The sequence below is a fragment of the Leopardus geoffroyi genome, chromosome D2 (genome assembly GCF_018350155.1).
Source record: "Leopardus geoffroyi isolate Oge1 chromosome D2, O.geoffroyi_Oge1_pat1.0, whole genome shotgun sequence".
Classification (NCBI taxonomy): domain Eukaryota; kingdom Metazoa; phylum Chordata; class Mammalia; order Carnivora; family Felidae; genus Leopardus; species Leopardus geoffroyi.
This window is the reverse complement of record NC_059334.1, coordinates 43,443,285-43,464,210: the sequence shown is the minus strand read 5'-3', so window position 1 is coordinate 43,464,210 and position 20,926 is coordinate 43,443,285. Positions and strand designations below refer to the sequence as shown.

The following is a 20,926-nucleotide window of genomic DNA, read 5'->3' as shown; positions in this document are numbered from 1 at the left end:
AGTGGATAGTCTGATCCATTCCACAGATACCAGTCAGCGTCTTTCCCTAGCTACCTCTGTCATCCAAAATGGCTCATGAACAAAATGGCAATAGTGGCAGGGATACAAATTATGCACAGACTCAGCAACATGGCCACATTGGCTATGGTCATTGTTTAGTGCCTAACTTGCCAGCAGCAGCGATCAACACTGAGTCCCTGATATGGCACCACTCCCTGGATGATCAGCCAGCTACCTGTGGCTGGTTGATTATACTAGACCACTTTCATCACGGAAAAGATGATGTTTTGTCCTTACTGTAATAGACGCTTACTCTGTATATGGATTTGCTTCTCTGCTCACAATGCTTCTACCAAAACTACCTTCCATGGACTTATAGAATGCCTCCCCAATGTAAGTTGGTCTCATCCAATCTGCTGAAGGCCTGAATAGAGGAAAAGGTGGAGTAAGGGAAAATTCACTCTCTTTTAGTCTGACTGTCTTCAAACCAGGGACATTGGTATTTTGCTGCCTTTGAACCCAGACTCATGCTGAAACTTACACTGTTGGCTCTCCTAGCTCCCAGGCCTTCAGACTCAGACTCAGATTTTAGACTCAGACTAGAACTCAGATTCAGACTAGAACAAGCTTGCCAACTGCTGATCTTGGGATTTCTCAACTTCCATAAGTTTTGGCGACATGAGCCAATTCCTTATAATAAACATCGTTGTTCTCTCTCTCTCTCAGTTCTTTTTCTTTGTCTAACTAAGACCAATTTTAAAGGCAATTCCTTCAAAATGGTAACAGACACTAAGGGAATCTAGACAATACAAATGTTGTTTCTCATTTGTCCTTATCAAGCAGGGCCTCTTAATCAGGTCCTGAAGACTAAGAAAATAAAGACAGCAATGAAGGGCCACTAGATTAAGGAATCACCAGGAACTAAGGCAGGTAAGGCATTTATAAAACTGTCTGATTAAAATCAATCTAACACACATTTACTGAGTACTAGGTAATAGAAGTTTTACATATTTATATGTAAAGTCCCCTGGAGCTCTATAAAATTCTATTGTTTCTTCTAAGAAGTAGGCTATAGAAATGATTTTTATGCTATTTATATTTTCATTAATCATTTCTCTTTAGTTTCCTTTTGTGAATTTAATTTAATCTTATAAGGGAAATAGTTTAAACTGCTGAAAACAATCAAGGAAAATATTTTTTTCTGAATTTAAGGAACATTGCCTTGGGGTAAGCCATCTGGAGGAGAGAACACCAAAGTAAGAGAACCAAAGAGATGATGCAACTACCTCTTTCTTTGTGGACATTCTTCTTCATGAGCTAGTACTCAGCCAAATCTTGCAGGGCTCGGTCAAAATATGAGAACTCCGGTGACTCCTCCCTATAATAATCAATCTCATATGAGTAGCCCCAAGTAGATACCGGTTACTAGTGCTTTTAAATTTAAGTTCTTATGTTTGCAAATGAGTGCAAAACTCCACCTCTCTAACAGCAATTCCACCAATATGTATGTACATCAATATGTACAACAAAAAAGAACCAATTTGCCCTGCAAAACCCCGATGAGGGCCAAATGCTAGGTACAGAAAAAGAATATGACCCATCAGGGTTAAAGATGCTGGAAATTAATTGTAAGTCTGTATAAGGCAAGAACAGACTCCCAGTCTTCTAGCTCTATTCCAAGCAAAAACAAAACAAAACAAAAATTAGTGGTTTCTTCTCAGGAGAAAATACAACAACCTAAGAAGGAAAAATCCTCCACTTAGTAGATATTGCGGGTCCTCCAATATCTATGCAGTCCTGGAAAATCAAGCCAGCCAGCTGACCAGCCTAGCTAATGTACAAAGAGTCCTGAGTCAACTTTTTAGTTCCTCACTCCTAAATATTAATGAACAATAAATAATCATCAGATATTTGAAGAAATATTCCAATAGAAAGAGAAACCAAAGTAAACATAAACAAAATGACTCTTTGGAAAGAGAGATAATGCAAGGAACCTGAGAAACCTTAACAAAACCTAATAAAAACACTCTGTTTAATATACTTACTGACAAAACAAAAATTGAATGATATGAATAAGGAATGGTATATTATAAAGAGTTCTTGAAAACTAAGAATACAATTGCCAAGATAAATAATTCAACAGAAAAGGAGAGCTGGAATATGATGTTGAGGAAATATACCAGAAAAGATAATCAAATCCAAAGGAAAATATGAAATAAAAAGATAAAAGATTGAGAATCAATTCAGAAGTTCTAGTTTGTAATTACCAAGAATTCCAGAAAGATAGAGACAATGGGGCAAAAATAAAATCATGGAAATAGCCTGAGAAAATTTCACACTACATGAATCTCCAAAGACTCTACCCAGACATTAAGTGGGAAACATACAAACAACTACAACAAAACTCAAATCCCAGGACATCACTGTGAAACTGCAGAATGCCAGAAATAAAAGATTAGAGTGCCAGGGGAAAAAAAAAAGATTACAAATCTCTCAGAGAAATAAAAACAGGAAACATAAAACGTAAAGGGGATCAGAATGTAGACTTTTCCCAGTGGCTAACCTGAATCCTAGAAAAGCAATGCATTCAGATTTCTAAGGAAAAACTCACTTCCACCCCAGGCAAATCATTAATATGCTATAGTAGAGTAGATGAAAGAAATTTTCAGTAATGTACTAACTAAAAAAAAATTACCATCCATTTACCCCCTCTTAGAAAGTAAATGAAAGATATACTCTAGCAAAATGAGGGAGTAAACTTATTAAAAAAAATTTTTTTTAAATAAGAAGAAGATATACAGGAAATAGTGGACCCAATCCCAGAATATGACAAAAGGAAGTCCCTGTATGATAGCTCTAGAGAAATCTTCAGACGGTAATCTGTTCAGATTAGAAAAGGTTGATGCCTGGGTGGCTCAGTCAGTTAAGTGTCTGACTCTTGATTTCAGTTTAAGTCATGATCCCACAGTTCATGAATTTGAGCCACACATCAGGCTCTGCACTGACAGTGCAGACCTTGCCTGGGATCCTCTCTCTCTCCCTTTCTCCAACTCGCGCATGCTGTCTCTCTCAAAATAAATAAACAAACAACAACAACAACAACAACAAAAAGGTTGACTGAGGTGGAGTGAAGGACAGAAATTCTGCATTTTCATTAAGCCTGGATACTATGTGAATTTTTCAAACTATGTGTATGTATCACACTGAACTTCTTTATTTTTTTTTTTTAATTTTTTTTCAACGTTTATTTATTTTTGGGACAGAGAGAGACAGAGCATGAACGGGGGAGGGGCAGAGAGAGAGGGAGACACAGAATCGGAAACAGGCTCCAGGCTCTGAGCCATCAGCCCAGAGCCTGACGCGGGGCTCGAACTCACCGACCGCGAGATCGTGACCTGGCTGAAGTCGGACGCTCAACCGACTGCGCCAGCCAGGCGCCCCACACTGAACTTCTTTAAATTGAGTAGTAGTATTACATGGGGAAGAAATTAAGAGGCAGTTATATGAAATTTTAGACTCATTCAGCTTTTTAACTTCTATTAGCATTTTGTGAAATTTCAAAGATGCACTAAAAAGATTCTGCAATTTTTCTTCTCATAATTTTGTCTTCAACGCATAAATAAAAAGGTAAAGTTAATTTGATCAGTGTTCATTTAAAAATTTCAGAGGTCATAACGACAGAAAAGAACCATTAAGAGAGTCACAGTTTTTCTTTTAAGTGTCTTATCAATCACGTATTCTCTCCTGAAGTATGTTACTTCTGTCATTATTAGACATGGCCTGGTCTGATTAGCTGATATTTATCATGCTTCATATTTCAGGCCAATGAACCCAGAAACAAAAGAGGGTACACAGTATAGCTAGTACAATGATTGATTCAAAGTAGATATCTAACATATTTTGGCTACTCCCCACCCCTTCTACCTCCTCTTTCCTTTGACCCTGAAGCTCCTGATGAGAAAATCTCCCCTGAGTAGTAAACAGAGAAACACTATAAACCAGAGTCTATCTTCTAGTTAGAGTTAAAAACGTAAGCTCTATCTATGTCTGTAGAGTTCAATCATGGAATCTCTGCCTTGAGACAAGTCCAAGGATCTCAGATCTGAAAAAGATTCCCTACTTTCTTGTTCCTAGTTGTAGCATGGAAAAGCTTCTTTCAAAGGGTAGTCCAAAATAGAGAATAGAGAATATTCACAAGAATAGAGAAGAGCAGTCTGGAGAATCCATAATCAAACACTTATAAAACAATTTACGTGACTTTAACTGGGTATTTACACTAATCATCATTATTAACACAGGAGCCATATTTCACTTCAACTAACTTTTACTGAGCATATATCATGAGTCTGGTTTTGATACACACCAGGAATTCTAAGAAATGGTCCCTGCTCATAAGAAGTTACAATATATAACGCTGAGGAAAGTAATCCAGAAAATAAATTCAGGAGAGAAGCGAGACAATTCTTTCTCAACCATAATTTTAAGCAAAAATTGGCTAGCCTACAAAAACAAACAAACAAACAAAGCTTTAAAATTAACCAAAAGACATTCATGATTTAAAATTAATATTGTTAGGGGCAGCTGGGTGGCTCAGTAGGTTGAGCATCCAACTTCGGCTTAGGTCATGATCTCACGGGTTTGTGAGTCTGAGCTCCACATCCCACTCTGTGCTGACAGCTCAGAGCCTGGAGCCTGCTCCAGATTCTGTGTGTCTCTTTCTCTGCCCCTCCCCTGCTCATGCTCGGTCCCTCTCTCAAATATAAACATTAAAAAAATAAAGTAAAATAAAATCAGTATTTTATTCCTTAGTTTTCTGCTATGCATCTGACCTTGTCTGTAAATTCAAGCAAAAAAAAAAAAAAAAAAAAAAGTACTATTGAACAAGAAGCCAGGTTCTACCATCAGCTCATCCTGTGCCTTTGGACAAGTCACATCACTGTTGAGTCTAGATTTTCTAGAATAAAGAAATGAAAGGACTGAGGAAGATTAAACTTGAAGGTTTCAAACAAAAGTTAAATTACATGACTATGTAAGTAAAAACTGCTGTTGATTTCCTAGTTAGCTGAAATTATAATAACAGCTATTGATGACTAAATGCCTGAATACCATACATCAGGTATTAGATCTCTAAATTTACAACTACTATTTCTAATTGTGTCAACAACCTTATAAAATAAAAATGAGAAAATAGGAGAAAAACTGGCTTACCAAATATCACACAGCTCATAAATGTTGGGGACCATACTGAGAACATCACACAAGATCCCATGTTTTTTTTCTCCCACAGAAGTTTGTTATGTACTATTTATAAGCATTATTTCTACAGAAATCTAAATAGACATTAGAAACCCAATTAACTTTAAAAAGTCAATTCATTTTGCAATTCACAATATCAGAGCTAAAAATGTTCATATGAACTCACCTGATGCAGCAGACGCTTCAGTTTAAGTAACTGAGTTTTTACGGCAGTGCAATCTTGGACCATGTGCCGGAGCGTCATCTCATCCAGTATCACTGTATTTTCGGGGACATCTACAAATATCTTCTGAGCCTGGAAAAAGGGGGTCCCTCCATAGCTTTCAAAATGACCCAAAGGAGATTCTCTATAGGGAGAGCCTCTGGAAGGGCAGGGGAAGAAGTTGGAGGGAAAAGATATACAATATAATTTCAGAAAAAAACAAGGTAATGAAATTATTCCAGTGATTATTACATATCAGTTATCATTATCACAAAGCCTTTGACTTTTGCTTACCTCGGACACTGAATTTGTTTCCACCAAAAGTTCCAATCAGTTCTAGTTCTCATTAATACAATTATCTTCTGCACTCCCTCCCCTTTTTATGTATTTTACACATTGGTTGAATAAACCTTATTTCTTAGTAAATGGAAGAGAAAGAAAAAACTCTAGGGAAAGGCCTTGCCCCCCCCCCCCCAAATTACACTTATTTTCTTTGCCTGAATGGATTGTTTGCTTTTTAGCTCTTGATTTTAACTGGTCTCTTGAACGTCACATCTTTTTTTAGCCCCATAACTATGCTATCTATCTTCATTCCCAGTTTGGTCACACACGCCTGGATTCCTATTTCTTGTAAGTCCCAGCAAACAGTTAAGACAGACAAACTGTTACTACTTTGTTTTTACATTACAGGTAAGTCTTCTTTTCTAATAAAGATTAAACTTGATTTTATAAAAGTCTTATATACACCACATATTTCCCAATCTTAAAATATATTTTAAAAAGTCTACTCTAAGAAAATTTAAACTTCCCTTTAGTTTCATACAATATACGTGCTTGAAAAAGCAGACCGAAAAAACCAAAAAACAAAAAACAAAAAGCCACAAAAACTGGGGCTGATGTGTTTCATAGATTGTGAAGAACACAATGCTTTGATCAGAAGTCATTAGCTAAAGCAATTTCAAATTACTACACTCATGTAGTAATGGTTCCAGCTGGCTCTTAAGACATGAACTTGTTACATATGTGAGACCTCAGTATATTAAATAACACACTGAACGAGTACTCGCTCCAATATAATGGCCATATTAACATAGCAGAATTCAAGTTAAATTCATGACCCATTAAATTTGCCAAAGTCACAACACATTAAATTTTAACCACACAGAAAAAGTAGAAACACTAAATTTTTTTTTAATGTTTATTAATTTTTGAGAGAGAGAGAGAGAGAGAGTGAACAGGGGAGGAGCAGAGAGAAAGGGAGACAGAATCAGAAGCAGGCTCCAGGCTCTGAGCTGTCAGCACAGAGCCCGACGCGGGGCTCGAACTAACAAGCTGCAAGATCATGACCTGAGCTGAAGTCGGACACTCAACCAACTGAGCCACCCAGGCGCCCTGAAACACTAGATTTTCTAATTTATAACAAATATTCCCAAATTTCTAAACTCTTAAATATTCAACATGGGCTTGGTTTTCACAAAATTATTTTTCTCTGAAACTATTTTTTCGTATTTTATTTCAGGCCTGATTTTTGTTTTAAGTTCTTAAAAATTTTTGATCTATAGTTAAGACTCTAATATGTTTACATATACTTCTGCCTTATACTTGTTGGTTCAAAATATAGTTTAATGATTAAATTTCAACTACTGATCAATTAATATGATTTCACCATCCATTACTGAATAGATGGGCAATGTATACATGGAATGATGAAAAAGATATAATAATAAAAAGTTAGCAAAGTAGTAAAACAAAAACATAGACTCATCTAGCATATGAAGAGTAGAGATAAGAGCTATGTTTTCAGAGAAAAAAGTTGACATACTTTGGAAGGTTTTCTTGGGCAAGAAAGAACCTGGGATGAACTATAAAGTATGAGGTTTAAGTATGACTGAAATGAAAGAGAAGGCTTTCTGGAACAAGAAAATAAAAAACAACAGCACAAAATGCAAGGCATGTTTTTCAGGGACAAGGAGACTCAAATATGGCTTATGAGGCCACAGATAGCCTAAATCCAATTTAGTCTTCAACTTCATCCCTCAATACATCTTAATCCATAGCCAATTACCTGAGATTGCCAAAGCACACTATAATCTCCCTCATCTCCAAACCTATGTCAACCTCTCCATACTCGTGGCTAGGCTATTTACCCTGCCCTCCACTGCCCACTTGATCTGAAGAATGATAACTCCTCTTTATCTTAAATTAGTTGGCATTTCCTCAGGGAAAGCTTCCTTAATCCCTTCCTAAAGCAGGGCTTGGTACTTCCACAGGTGTCCTTATAGAGTCCTCTAGTGTGCCCCACTATGATACTTAACACAGTATATTGTGTTCATGTGCAATCTGTGCCAAATCATGAACTCCATGAAGACAAAGACTGTGTATTCTTTTCCTCTATATCAAAAACAGTTAGCTTTTAAGTTGTTTCTTTTGTTGTTGTTGCTGCTTTCACTGTATGATTAAGGAACATGGATTTTAACTACTAGATTGTTTCTTTTCAAGCTTCCATCTCTGAGATTCTAAAGTTCTTTGGTTGTGACATTAAAACAAAGCACTACTTTAAAATTGTAATCTGGAAGCAGTCACATTAAAAAGTACCAGTTAATAATCAAATTAAACTTTACCTCCTATTTTACCAAATGAATAAAATAAAAATTAGAGAGGGAAGATACTGAGAATAAGGCTTATTTTAGGTTGACTAAATATGAACCACATGCAAGGAACTAATGAATTAAAAGCATTTCAAAGGAAGAGTCACAACAAGTCTTTACCACTAACAATACAGGGTAAAAGATATGGTATCCAGAAAACCACAATGGTATAAAAGAACTGCCTCTTGCCTAGGATTAAGGTTTAAATCCTGGCTGATAGTAACTAGCTACTGGAAATACTTAATATCTTTGGGCCACAGTTTCTTTAATTCTCAATGTTTGCCAGTGCACACCAAATGAAGTTCATATACCTTAGCTTGCATTTCAAATACCTCCACCATGAGATCCCAAATGAAACATATCTTCTCCTAGTACTAAAATGCTACTTCCTCCAAAAGCCCTTCCTGATGCCCTCAACTAGATAAAACTAGCACTTCAGGATCCTTAATTTATTGAGCATAAATTAAAGAAATCTATATAGTTATCGCCTCTAATTATATTGCAAGCCCTTTGAAAATAGGGCCATATCTTATTCATTTTTACATTACCTGCATAGATTACCTGAGTTCAAATCTCATCTCTGTCACTTATTAGCTAGTAACAGGACAAGTTACTTTATCTATCCTTCATTTTCTTGATCTATAAATTAAGGATAATAAGAGTACTTACTTCATTAGGTTGCTGTAAGTCTGATACGAAGTAATATATGTTAAAGTGCTTAGAACAGTTCCTGATATACAGTAAATGTTAAATAAAAACTAATTGCTATTATATTATTTATTATAAATAATTTCCAACTTGTTTATGTTGAGAAAATTTTCTAACATAAATGTCGAAAGAATACTAGAATGCCATATAACCTTTCACTTATATTCCTCAAATGGTAAATTTTAACACAATTTGTTTAAACTTACGAATTTGGTACTAAACTATCTGACAAACCATTGGAAGTAACATAACACCTTACTGCAGTTTGCTGGGGAAAAAAATGAAGATAACTGAGATGCAAAAGAAGACAAAGATGGAACAGAAAACAAATACATAACAAGGGTTATTTCAGAAAATAGAAGGACACAATTAAAGACAGGAAAGGAAAAAAAAATGACTGAGAGATAATGAAGATTCTGAGATTTCACATTCTGAGAAGACGATGAAGTTCACATATGGGAATCTGAACCTTTGAAACTTTTGAAAATGAGAGGTAAAATCACTTTCCAAGAGTGCAAGCACAAACCCAGGGATGAAGACGTAAAAAAGGTAAAGAAAAATAAACATGAGATAATAGAGGAATTACTGAAAACACCACCTCATATTAAATTGACAGGCATAAATCTGTATTTGTATACAGATTTTAACAACTGTGGATTTCTGGTAGAGAAATTAGATGGTGGAAGCAACAGAAGACTGCATGCTGTTTTGGGGAATACACTGTAAGGCTGGCAGTGTGTTAGCAAAGCCAGAATCTATGTAGCTGACCACAGGCCAGGTACTTGACTGAATATGAAGAACTGAACCAATATGGGTATTGGGGGAGGGCAAAAATGAGTTCAGTAGTTATAGAAGCACAAGAAAGAAATGTCCACCATCACCAATATTATTTAACACTGTTCTATAAATATAGAAAATAAAATCATCTCCTCCAAAATAAGATCAGGATAAATACAAAAAGGAATCTTTAAGAGATAAGCTTTTTTAAACCCATTTAAATTGAATCCATACAATAGTACCTGATAGTCAATCCAAACACCTAATAATCACATCACTGCATAATTATTATTGCCATTTTAAAGGAATCTCCCTAAACTATGTGGCTGTACCTATATATTTATGTTCTTCTCCACTTCGACCCAAGCTTTTTGATTACTAATATGTGTGATTCTGTACTAAAGTTTGTGATTCACACATTAGACTAGCCAGTAGAGATGCATGTGTAAGAGGCAAGGAGAGACAGAATTTTTCTTCTTATTTTCTAATCTCAGTTGCACTTTGACTTCACAAAACCTTTAATGTTTCTTTTTTTCATCATTAAGAAAAAGTTAAATATATGTATTTTTATGTTCACGGTTATTATAGTTTTTTAATGGTAGTTTCAACACAGTCTCAATCAAAATCCCACCTAATTATTTTGTGAATATCAACAATGTGATTCTAAAGTTTATATGAAGAGGAAAAAGAGCCAGAATAACCAATACTTCAGAGGAAGAAAGTCAGAATACTGACAGTGATTTCCAGACTTACCACATAAAGCGACAGTAATCAAGACTGCGGTACTGATTAAAGAATAAACAGATCAGTGGAACAAAACAGAGAATCCAAAAATAATCCACAAATACAGTCAACTGATCTTTGACAAAGAAGCAAAGGTATTTCAAAGAAGACAGAATAACAGAAATACCATATGATTTAGTAATTCCACTACTGAATATTTACCCAACGAGAACAAAACCACTAATTCAAAAAGATATTTGTACCCTTATGTTTATTCCAGCATTATTTATAATAGCCAAGATATGGAAGCAACCCGAGTGTCCACTGATAGACAAATAGGTAAAAAAGATGTGGTATGTGTGTATATATACACACATGTACACGAATATTGAATATTACTCAGTCGTTAAAAAAAAAAAAAAAAGGATCTTGCCATCTGCAATAACATCAATGGACCTAGAAGGTATTATCCTAGGTGAAATAAATCAGAGAGAAAAGATAAATACCATGATTTCACTTATATGTGGAATTAAAAAAAAATTCTTTAATGTTTATTTATTTTTGAGAGAGAGAGTGAGACAGAGCATGAGTGGGGGAGGGCCAGAGAGAGGGAGACACAGAATCAGAAGCAGACTCCAGGCTCTGAGCTGGCAGCAAAGAGCCTGACACGGGGCTCGAACCACGAACCGTGAGAACATGACCTGAGCCGCAGTAGGACACCCAACTGAATGAGCCACCCAGGCGCCCGATAGGTGGAATTTAAAAAAGAAATGAACAAATAAAGAAACAAACAAAGAAACAAAAAGACTCTTAAATACAGAGAACAAATGAATGGTTGCCAGGGGGATCCAGGTTGGGGGATGGGTGAAATGAATAAAGAGTATTAACAGGTACAAACTTCCAGTTATAAAATAAGTAAGTCACAGAGATGAAAAGTATAGCACAAGGAATATAGTCAATAATACTGTAATGAAGTTTTGGTGACAGATGGGGACTCTATTTACAATGATGAGTACTGAGTAATGTATAAAAATGTTGTATCAAGCAATCCTAAAATTCATATGGAACCACAAAAGACCCCAAATAGCCAAAGTAATTTTGAAGAAGAAGACCAAAGCAGGAGGCATCACAATCCCAGACTTTAGCCTCTACTACAAAGCTGTCATCATCAAGACAGCATGGTATTGGCACAAAGACAGACACACAGACCAATGGAATAGAATAGAAAGCCCAGAACTAGACCCACAAACGTATGGCCAACTCATCTTTGACAAAGCAGGAAAGAACAGCCAATGGAAAAAAGACAGTCTCTTTAACAAATGGTGCTGGGAGAACTGGACAGCAACATGCAGAAGATTGAAACTAGACCACTTTCTCACACCATTCACAAAAATAAACTCAAAATGGATAAAGGACCTGAATGTGAGACAGGAAACCATCAAAACCCTAGAGGAGAAAGCAGGAAAAGACCTCTCTGACCTCAGCCGTAGCAATTTCTTACTTGACACATCCCCAAAGGCAAGGGAATTAAAAGCAAAAATGAACTATTGGGATCTCATGAAGATAAAAAGCTTCTGCACAGCAAAGGAAACAACCGACAAAACTAAAAGGCAACCAACGGAACGGGAAAAGATATTTGCAAATGACATATCAGACAAAGGGCTGGTATCCAAAATCTATAAAGAGCTCACCAAACTCCACACCCAAAAAACAAATACTCCAGTGAAGAAATGGGCAGAAAACATGAACAGACACTTCTCTAAAGAAGACATCCGGATGGCCAACAGGCACATGAAAAGATGCTCAACGTCGCTCCTCATCAGGGAAACACAAATCAAAACCACACTCAGATATCACCTCACGCCAGTCAGAGTGGCCAAAATGAACAGATCAGGAGACTATAGATGCTGGAGAGGATGTGGAGAAACGGGAACCCTCTTGCACTGTTGGTGGGAATGCAAATTGGTGCAGCCACTCTGGAAAACAGTGTGGAAATTCCTCAAAAAATTAAAAATAGACCTACCCTATGACCCAGCAATAGCACTGCTAGGAATTTACCCAAGGGATACAGGAGTACTGATGCATAGGGGCACTTGTACCCCAATGTTTATAGCAGCACTCTCAACAATAACCAAATTATGGAAAGAGCCTAAATGTCCATCAACTGATGAATGGATAAAGAAATTGTGGTTTATATACACAATGGAGTACTACGTGGCAATGAGAAAGAATGAAATATGGCCCTTTGTAGCAACGTGGATGGAACTGGAGAGTGTGATGCTAAGTGAAATAAGCCATACAGAGAAAGACAGATACCATATGTTTTCACTCTTATGTGGATCCTGAGAAACTTAACAGAAACCCATGGGGGAGGGGAAGGAAAAAAAAAAAAAAAGAGGTTAGAGTGCAAGAGAGCCAAAGCATAAGAGACTCTTAAAAACTGAGAACAAACTGAGGGTTGATGGGGGGTGGGAGGGAGGAGAGGGTGGGTGATGGGTATTGAGGAGGGCACCTTTTGGGACGAGCACTGGGTGTTATATGGAAACCAATTTGACAATAAACTTCATATATTGAAAAAAGTAATAATAAAAATAAAAAATATGTTGTATCAATATGTTTTATACCTGAAACTAATATAACATTGTTAATTATACTAAAAAAAAAAGAAAAGAAAAAAGAAAAGAAAAGAAAAGAAAAGAAAAGAAAGAAAACCTAGCGAAAAACCTCTCAAAAAACAAAAACAAAGGATACTAGATAGTCTTTTCAAAAAGAGATACTGGAAAAACTAGATATCCATATGCAAAAAAAATGACCTTTCACACTGTTTACAAAAATTAATTCAACATGTACCAAAGACCTAAATATGAAATGTAAAACCACAAGATAAGAAGGAAGAAACTTCAGGTGATGTTGAGTTTCTACCTTCTTAGAAACAACACAAAAAATACAATCACGAAAGAACAATTATAAACCAGACTGCATAAAATTTAAAACACCTGTTCTTTGAAAATCACCATTAGGAGACTGAAAAGGCAAGTCACAGACTGGGACAAAATATTTGTAAAATATCTGACAAAGAACTGATATCTAAATTATGCAAAGAACTCTTAAAATTCAACAAGAAAACAAACAACCAAATTTAAGAATGAGCAGAAGTGGAGTACCTGGGGTGGCTTACTCGGTTGAGTGTTGGACTTTGGCTCACATTATGATCTCATAGTTCATGAGTACGAACCCTGCATCGGGCTCTGTGCTGACAGCTCAGAGCCTAGAGCCTGCTTCAGATTTTGTGTCTCCCTCTCTTTCTGCCCCTCCCCCCACTCATGCTGTCTCTCTCTCTCTCTCTCTCAAAAATTATTAAATGTTAAAAAAAAATGTTTTTAATGAGTAAAGTTCTAAACAGACATCTCACTGAAGATATACAAATGGCAAATAACTTGTGAACAAATGTTCAACATTATATATCAATTGGCAACTGCAAATGGTTATTAGAATGGTTAAAATCCAAAACAACACCAAATGCTGGTGAGGATGTGTAACAACAGGAGCTTTCACTCACCGCTGGAGAAAACGCAAAATGTACAGCCAATTTGGCAGTTTCTTACTAACCTAAATATCTTACTATATAATTCAGCAAACATGCTTGATATTTACCAAAATGAGTTCAAAACTTACACATGTAAATGGTTAGAGCAGCTTTATTCGTAGTTGCCAAATTTTGGAAGCAATCAAGATATCTTTCAGGAAATGAATGGATAAACAACTGTAGTACATCCAAACAATGGACTATTATTTAGTGATAAAAAGAAATGAGCTATCAAGCCATGAAAAGGCATGGAGGAAATGTAAATGGATATTGCTGAGTGAAAGAAACCAATCTGAAAACACTACATACAACTATATGGCATTCTGGAAAAGGCAAAGCTATGGAGACAGTAAAAAGATCAGTGTTTGCCTTGGTGGGGGTGGGCGGAGAAGAAAGGGATAATACACAGAGAACATGAGAATTTAAGCAAAGTGAATTATTCTGTATGATAAGGTAATGGTAGATACATATCATTATGCATTTGTCAAAGGTCATAGAATGTATACACAAAGAGTGAACCCCTAATGTAAACTATGGATTTTAGTTAGTATATCAATATTGATTCATGAACTTTTACAATTAATGCAAGATGTTAATAATAGAGCAAATTGTATAAAAGAAGGTGAGGGAGTAAATGAAAACTCTCTGTGCTTTCTGCTCAATGTTTCTAAACCTAACACTTCTCTAAAAAATGAAGTCTTTTAATTAAAAGACAGAAGGAAATATTTGCAGAATGGCAGAATAAATATCTCCAAAAACTCCACTCCTCCATAAAAGCACTGAGAACACTGGCAAATTGGTTAAAATCAACTTTTCCAGTAATATAGAAATGCTTGCCACAACCAAGGAGCACTTATTTAAAAAAGAAAAGAAAAAAAAAAAACCCCAGTTGAATCTTGGTAAGAACAAGCCTGTGGCATTTTAATTTATTCTATTACTATGCCTATCTGCCCAGTTCTGTGGTAGCTTGGAAAATAAGAGCCTTACAAGCATAATAGCAGTGAAATTCAGCAATCACTGGGAGGAAGAAGTGGGTGGTAAACTGGGTTTGGAATTCTTTCAAAAGCACCATTTCCAGAAAATAGTTACTATTTGACCTAACACCCTCCTAGAAAAGGCTCATTCTCAACTGTTGTTTCATTTGAACTAATTTGGAGACTCTCATTGGGAACAGCCTTATCTCTAATACATTTGTTGAAAAAAATCAGTGCCACTGCTTAAAATTTCAACCTGCCTGAAATGGCAATGATCAAAAAAACTTTAAAGAAAAACCTGAGGAATGAGATGTCCACAGGAGGCTCTGAAATACCCCCAACATATTCTTGGACATAGAGAAGGCCATACACCTGTGTAGGGCTCTGTGCATGCCAAGGAAATACCTGAGAAGAACTTAACCTCTCATCTTTGGCTCTCCTTGAGTCTCTGAGCAAAAAGAAGGAAATGAAGGTTAAGGCAGAGTTACAAACTGCTTACCAGGTTGTTGAAAGCATCCCTACACACACACACACACACACACACACACACACACACACACACCGTTGTAAAAGGCTGGGATACTTAATGGTTCAGGGCATTAAAAAAAAAGGCTTCTAATCATTAGCTTGACAAACTCCAAAATATAATAAAGAGACACATCATAAACTGTCAAAAACTAGAAAAAAAAAAGAAAAAAAGTGAGAATCCTAAACAAAGCAAGAAAAATAAAAATAGGATTCATCATGTAGAAGACAAGCTCAGTAAGATTAACAGCTGATTTTTGATCAGAAAGCATGAGAGTCAAAATGTTAAAAGATTATCAACCAAGAATTCTATATCCAGCAAAATTAGCCTTCAAAATTCAGGAGAAATTAAAACATCATCATATAAACAAAAACTGAGAAAATGTGTTGCTATTAGACCTTCCCTACAAGAATGTATCTTCCCTACAAGATAAATTCAAGTTGGACTTTAATTACTTCCTCCTTATTAATGGACAGAAGAAAAAGTCAGCAAAGAAATAGAAGACTTGAATACTACATACTAACAAAATTCAATAGATGTCTACAGAACATCTATAGAAATTAAATTAGTAGTCAAAAACCTTCCACAAAGAAAATCCCAAGCCCAAAATACAAATCAAAACCACAATGAAATACCACCTCACACCAGTCAAATGGCTAAAATTAACAACTCAGGCAACAAGATGTTGGCGAGGACTCAGAGAAAGAGGAACCCTTTTGCACTGCTTGTGGGAATAAATACTGGTGCAGCCACTCTGGAAAACAGTATGGAGGTTCTTCAAAAAATTAAAAATAGAATTACTCTACAACCCAGCAATTGCCCTACTAGGTACATATCCAAAGGATACAGGTGTGTTGTTTCAAAGGCACACATGCACCTCAATATTTATAGCAGTGCTATTGACAACAACCAAAGTATGGAAAGAGCCCAAATGTCCATCAACAGATGAATGAATAAAGATGTCGTATACACACACACACATGCACGCACACACACACACACACACACACACACACACACACACACAATGAAATATTACTTGGAGATCAAAAGAACGAAATCTTGGCATTTGCAACAACATGGATGGAACCTGAGTATATTATGCTAAGCAAAATTTGTCAGAGAAAGACAAATATCATATGATTTCACTAATATGTGGAATTTAAGATAAAAAACAGATGAACATAGGGGAAGGGAAACAAAAATAATATAAAAACAGGGAGGGGGACAAAACATAAAAGACTCTTCAATATAGAAAACAAACTGAGGGTTGCTGGAGGGGTTGCAGGTGGGGGCATGGGCTAAATAAGCAAGGGGCATTAAGGAGGACACTTTTTGGGATGAGCACTGGGTGTCATATGTAGGGCATGAATCACTGGATTCTATGCCTGAAATCATTATTACAGTATATGTTAACTAATTTAGATGTAAATTTAAAAATAAATAATAAAAAAGAAAGAAGAGAAGAGAAGAGCCCAAGCCCAAATAACTGCACTGGTGAATCCTACAAGTTCTTCCAAAAATAGAAATTAAAGAAACACTTCCCTTTTCAATCTATGTGACCATAATACCAAAACCAGACAAAGACATTTAAAAAAAAAAAAAAAAAAAAAAAAAAAGAAAGAGGGGCGCCTGGGTGGCGCAGTCGGTTAAGCATCCGACTTCAGCCAGGTCACGATCTCGCAGTCCGTGAGTTCGAGCCCCGCGTCGGGCTCTGGGCTGATGGCTCAGAGCCTGGAGCCTGCTTCCGATTCTGTGTCTCCCTCTCTCTCTGCCCCTCCCCCGTTCATGCTCTGTCTCTCTCTGTCCCAAAAATAAATAAACGTTGAAAAAAAAAAAATTTAAAAAAAAGAAAGAAAGAAAGAAAGAAAGAAAACTACAGACTGATATTTATTATGAATATACACACAAAAATCTTCAACGCAATACTAGCAAATTGAATCTAGCAACACATAAAGTGATTACATACCATGACCAAGTAGGATTTATCCAAGAAAGGTAAAGTTGGTTCAACATATGTAAATCAGTCAATGTCATACACCACATTAAGAGAATAAGGGCCAAAAAATTATCTCAATACTCACAGAAATAGTATTTGACAAAATCTAACACCCTTTCATGATAAAAACACTCAACAAAATATGATTAGAAGTTCCTCAACCTGATAAAGACTGTGAAAAAGCAAAGCTAACATCATACATAACAGTGAAAGACTGAATGCTTTATCCTTAATATTAGAAAGGCACAAATGTTTGCTCTCACCAGTCCTATTCAACACTGCATTGTAGGTTCTAGCCATAGAAATTATGCAGGAGGAAAAAAAAAAAAAAAAGAAAGTACCTAGATGGAAAGAAAAATATCTATCTCTGATGGCATGATCTTATACAGAGAGAATCCTAAGGAACTAAGGGTTCAGGGGGTTATATGAACCATATACATGAACACTGGAGACAGTCAGGATTGTAGCAAAGCTTACAATGAAGAGGGAAAATGAGCCAATGGCCAAGATTTTGTGAGGCAGGGGTAGGGACCAATAAGGAGGGGTTGATACAGCCAAATGCTCTAAGTCTCAAAGTAATAACAGTGAAGAATACTTTATTTAGAAACAAATGAGGAGTGAAGACAAAGACCCCACTTCTAAACAGTAAAGTACTAGAGTGACTGGAAAATAAGAATCCTTCATATAAAAACACTACTAGGGAATTAGTACATTTAGGAAGGAGTTAGATTTCAGTTACAATCAGAATGTGAGCAAAGAGGTCAAGAATGTGAGTTGGTTAGGATGTGAAAGAATTCCATATAGCATAGTGGAAGGTGTAGGCAAAGGAGGAGGTTGGGGAGAAACAGTAGTGAAAGGTTAGGCCAGATAAGGAGAGGAGAGCATAGTATTATGAAAAAAAAAAAACATAAAGGAAACTGGTCAGTGGTTCTGAACCACTGAATTGCAGATAAGACAATTCCTATAATTACAGTCCCCTGTAAAACAGATTAAGGCATAATTAAAAAAAAAAAAAAAAAGACAATGAGGAGAATTAAAGGACAGACAGGAAAAGGAATCCTCAAGAAGTTATGGAATGGTAGAGACACTTTTACACATGTAATGTTAAAAAGGCCCTGGGGTTAGGTACATCCAAACTTTTTCAAATCAAGGCATAGAGAGAAAATAATAGTTTTAAGATATGCTGGAGAGTCAGGCTTGTCTTGAGTAAGGTTTCTCTCTTTACCACCCATCTCCTAACGAGCTCTAGGGGATCTAGATGTCCCAAACCCACACAGCCACTCTAAAACCTGGAGGGATCAATAAACTATAACTATTTATGACAAACCAGGGTGCCCACTTCTTGGGAAGTTCTGTGCTAAATGAGTCAAATTAGCAACCCCCAAGAATATGGTGTATTTCTCTCTCCTCCCTGAGAATCACCAGTGTGGATGATCCACAAATCACTACTCCCTCCAAATACACTGTATAAAAGGGATCTGTGGTCATATGTTTTGGGAAATGGCTACATATTCTTTTACCACATTTTGCAAGATCATAGTACTGTATTTATATATTTAAGGCGCTGTGGAGCAAACTATTTTTTAAAAAACTTTAATTTATTCATTTCCTACTCAATTGATCAGAGAATTGCTTTTCTATGCCTATTAATATCCAGGAATATTGTTTTTGGAAAACGGTATCTTTTCTGAAAGATGACTAATCAGCCTCAGTTTGATCATTTCCAAGGACACAGATTACTACTTCCATCCAGGTAATTCATTCCATTTGGGACAGTCTGATTAATAATCCCATTTCAAGCTAAAATTTGCCATCTTTTACCTTAAAATAAAGAATTTTGCCTTTAGAGTTAGAGATCACATCTATCCATTCCTACAAATGACCTAGAAACAAACTCATAGTAGTTCTCTGAAAATGCCACATTACTCACACATGGTTTTACACATGCTATTTTTTCCATCTGAACACTCATCTTTCTCCTATAGAAACCACTCCTCTGCAATCTCTATAGTCAATATTACCAGTTCAATAGTAACTTCCTTTTACACACAACTACCCTAGACAAAAACCAGTTGCTACATGCTTCTGGAATCCTATATAAATCACTTTCTTAAAGCAACCATTATCCTTGTACTGCACAAATACTATTATATTATAACAAAGACAAATATTATAACTGCCTACACACCTGTCTCTCCCACAGACTCAACATCTAGGAAGTTTTTACTAACTAAACTTTGTATGTGATGGAGGAGGCACATGAACCTTCTACCTAACCAATAACTAACTGCAATGACTCCAACTAAGCTCATGTACTGCATAATGGTTTTTACCATCCCCAAAACAATGCTCCAAGAAGCCATTACCAATCCACAGCTATCACCTCTCACACTCTCTCCAAATTCATCCCCCAGCTTGAGAATTTAGCACAGAATTCAACATAGGTTCTCGACGAATATTTATTAAATGGATGAATAAATCTTATCAGAAGTATAAGCAATGGTTCACATTTTAGTTAGACTTCTAAATTTTCATAAGTTGGCCTTAACTTTACCTTCTTTTAAACAAACCATCAAAGATGAGGGAAGTATAATCTTACCAACCATAACTGTCTTTACATCATATTCTTGCCTGACAATAATAACTCTCCAATGTCCATTCCTTATCAAAAGCCTAGCTATAAGAAACAACAGCCAAAATAATGCCTGGAAAGATACATACTCCATGCATTCTTCTAGATCTTCTAAATTTTATCCTTGCATTTAATCATACCATCAGAAGAATCTTTGGTTAAACTTCATTATTTCATGACCCACTGAAGAACTCCCTTTTCTCACTTGGTCTAGACTTATTTGTAGCTTACAATGAAGAACATAAGTAAGAAAGGGACATAAGGAATTTGTCATTACTTTTACTTTGGGAAGCTGTCTGAGACCTGTCCTCTATATCACAAGGTACTTCCCTTATAAGAACTCATGCAAAGCAACTTCTTTCAGGTTTGTGTCTCATGAAAGAAAGTCATTATCTTATGTATACTGTAAATCTTGCAATGGATAAAGTTATGTTCTTTGCTTTTGCTGCCTTCTTTTTTAAAATTTTTTAATGTTTATTTATTTTGAGAGAGAGAGACAAGAGCATGAGCAGGGGAGGGGCAGAGAGACAGGGAGACACAGAATCAGAAGCAGGCCCCAGGCTCTGAGCCATCAGCACAGAGCCCAACGTGGTGCTCAAACCAACGAGGGAGATCGTGACCTCAGCTGAAGTCGGATGCTCAACTGACTGAGCCATCCAGGTGCCCCAGCTTTTGCTGCTTCTTAAAGCCAAATTTTTTTTGTTCAAGAACTATATGGGGCCATACATTTTCCTTCCATAGTTTCTTCATCCAATTTTACTATCTGTATTGTAAATGCACCCCAAAATGATCTCAAATCCCTAGTGGAATGAGATGGGAAAGTGAAAAGAGAAAAAATAATAACTACCATCACTGTGTGTCTACCGTAAACCATATACTGCTCAAAGCACTTTTG

The 20,926-nt window shown here is 36.2% G+C and overlaps 1 protein-coding gene across 9 annotated transcripts in view; it reads right to left on the bottom strand.

The window, feature by feature from the left end:
• Positions 1 to 20,926, bottom strand: part of CCSER2 (coiled-coil serine rich protein 2) — a 197,321-nt gene that overhangs the window by 70,039 nt on the left and 106,356 nt on the right. For all 9 annotated transcript variants that reach the window (XM_045437892.1, XM_045437888.1, XM_045437890.1 and 6 more), the window contains one exon: positions 5,423 to 5,618. In XM_045437892.1, coding sequence (XP_045293848.1) covers positions 5,423 to 5,618 — 196 coding nt within the window. The remainder of the gene's footprint in view (positions 1 to 5,422; positions 5,619 to 20,926) is intronic.